This window comes from Mizuhopecten yessoensis, unplaced genomic scaffold (genome assembly GCF_002113885.1).
Source record: "Mizuhopecten yessoensis strain PY_sf001 unplaced genomic scaffold, ASM211388v2 scaffold710895, whole genome shotgun sequence".
Classification (NCBI taxonomy): domain Eukaryota; kingdom Metazoa; phylum Mollusca; class Bivalvia; order Pectinida; family Pectinidae; genus Mizuhopecten; species Mizuhopecten yessoensis.
The window spans coordinates 1-1408 of record NW_018477355.1 but is presented as its reverse complement, the minus strand read 5'-3'; the positions used below and the strand labels follow the sequence as shown (position 1 = coordinate 1408).

Here is a 1408-nt window from a genome sequence, read left to right as displayed (position 1 = left end):
CCAAATTAATATCCCCCGTTTCGGTGAAAGCAGGGGATAAAAAACTGACTAATGGTTAGACAGATACTGTTCCTTTGAAGATTGCAGAGGAGCACACCTGACTTCAAAGTCAGCCAATTTTACTGTTACGCGACTGCAATAATCTTTTGGTGTACATCAAAGGACCAAACTAGTCTTCTTGTCTCAGCCACAAAGATGGCGCACACCTAGCCTTCGATTTTGTCAGGACATATTCCTGGGGTGCAGAAAGCGAAAGTGAGCGCAACCCATGGAGTATCGAGTTTGCCATGTTATATGTATGCGAGAGTCTTGCCCCTCTCCTGGACTTTATTAACCCTAGTCTCATGTGATGTAAGTACCATGGAGTATCAGACTAGCCCCTCCTAAATGAACTCTTGTTCAGACCTCACTCCTGATATAGGGTCAGAGTGCAATATTTTTTTTTTTTAATTATACCTACCAGGGAGTCTAGTCCCTCCCCCAGGAGATCCATGGCCCCGGCGGTCTGTACGGGGGTCTGGGAGGCAGGGTTGGAGTACATCTGTTGCTGTTGCATGGATGGTCCCCCCAGGTCCATGTCCAGGAGGTCCCCAATGAGGGAGTCCACACCAGGAATGACAGTTGCCTGCGGTGGGGGTTGGGCTGATGGCATGTCTCCCCCGGGGGATGAGGTGTCTGGGGCTCCCATCTCCTCTGTGTCGCCAAGGTTGCCTCTGGAAGATAGGAAAATATTTTTTTATCTGTTTGAAATAGAAACATTTTTATTTTAAAGACCACTTCAAATGGTTACTAAGTACTCAATACATTTTCACATGAACCTCGTAATTTCATGGTGAGGAGTCTTCAAACAATATAGATTAACAAGAAATAGCATACAGTTAAATATCATAGAAATAAATGACCAGGAAACATCAATACTAGCTTTGATAGGGTGATTCAAAATTTCTGATTTATTTGAGATATCTAATTTCCAGTAACAAGCAAAACACTTTTATCAATATATTTATAACAACCAATTTTGAATGCATTTTATAGAATGTACAAAGACTTTAAGCTGCAGGCTAGTGGTCCAATAAAATCTTAAAGAGTTTTAGCCAGTATTTCTTGACCTGTAGCAGTTATTGTAGATTACAAGTTAGGTGGAACTTTCTAGCTATGGCCTTGCAATGATATAAAACTGTAATCAGGGAAAACTACGACTGGTACTTACGACTGCGACCTGGGAGGAAGCGCCCTCTTGAAGGACGACTTAGATCCTTCCACAAAGGAGTTGGGTGGCTTGTGGTAGACTGATGCCAGACTGGAGATGTGGCAGATGAGTTCATCTAAAAGTGTCGGCTCGATCAGGTCCGTCTCCTCCGAGATGAGTGGCTTCTCGGCCAGGACAACGTCCTTTGCGGCTGCTGGG

At 44.0% G+C, this 1408-nt stretch overlaps 1 protein-coding gene across 1 annotated transcript; it reads right to left on the bottom strand.

The window, feature by feature from the left end:
- Positions 1-460: 460 nt before the first annotated feature.
- Positions 461-1402, bottom strand: LOC110440823 (AP-1 complex subunit beta-1-like; the record flags this gene model as incomplete). Its single annotated transcript, XM_021483952.1, has 2 exons — positions 1211-1402; positions 461-713 (listed from the first exon to the last, which is right to left on the bottom strand). A coding segment is annotated over exon 2 (228 nt), but the record flags the coding sequence as incomplete, so codon positions are not given.
- Positions 1403-1408: the final 6 nt, after the last annotated feature.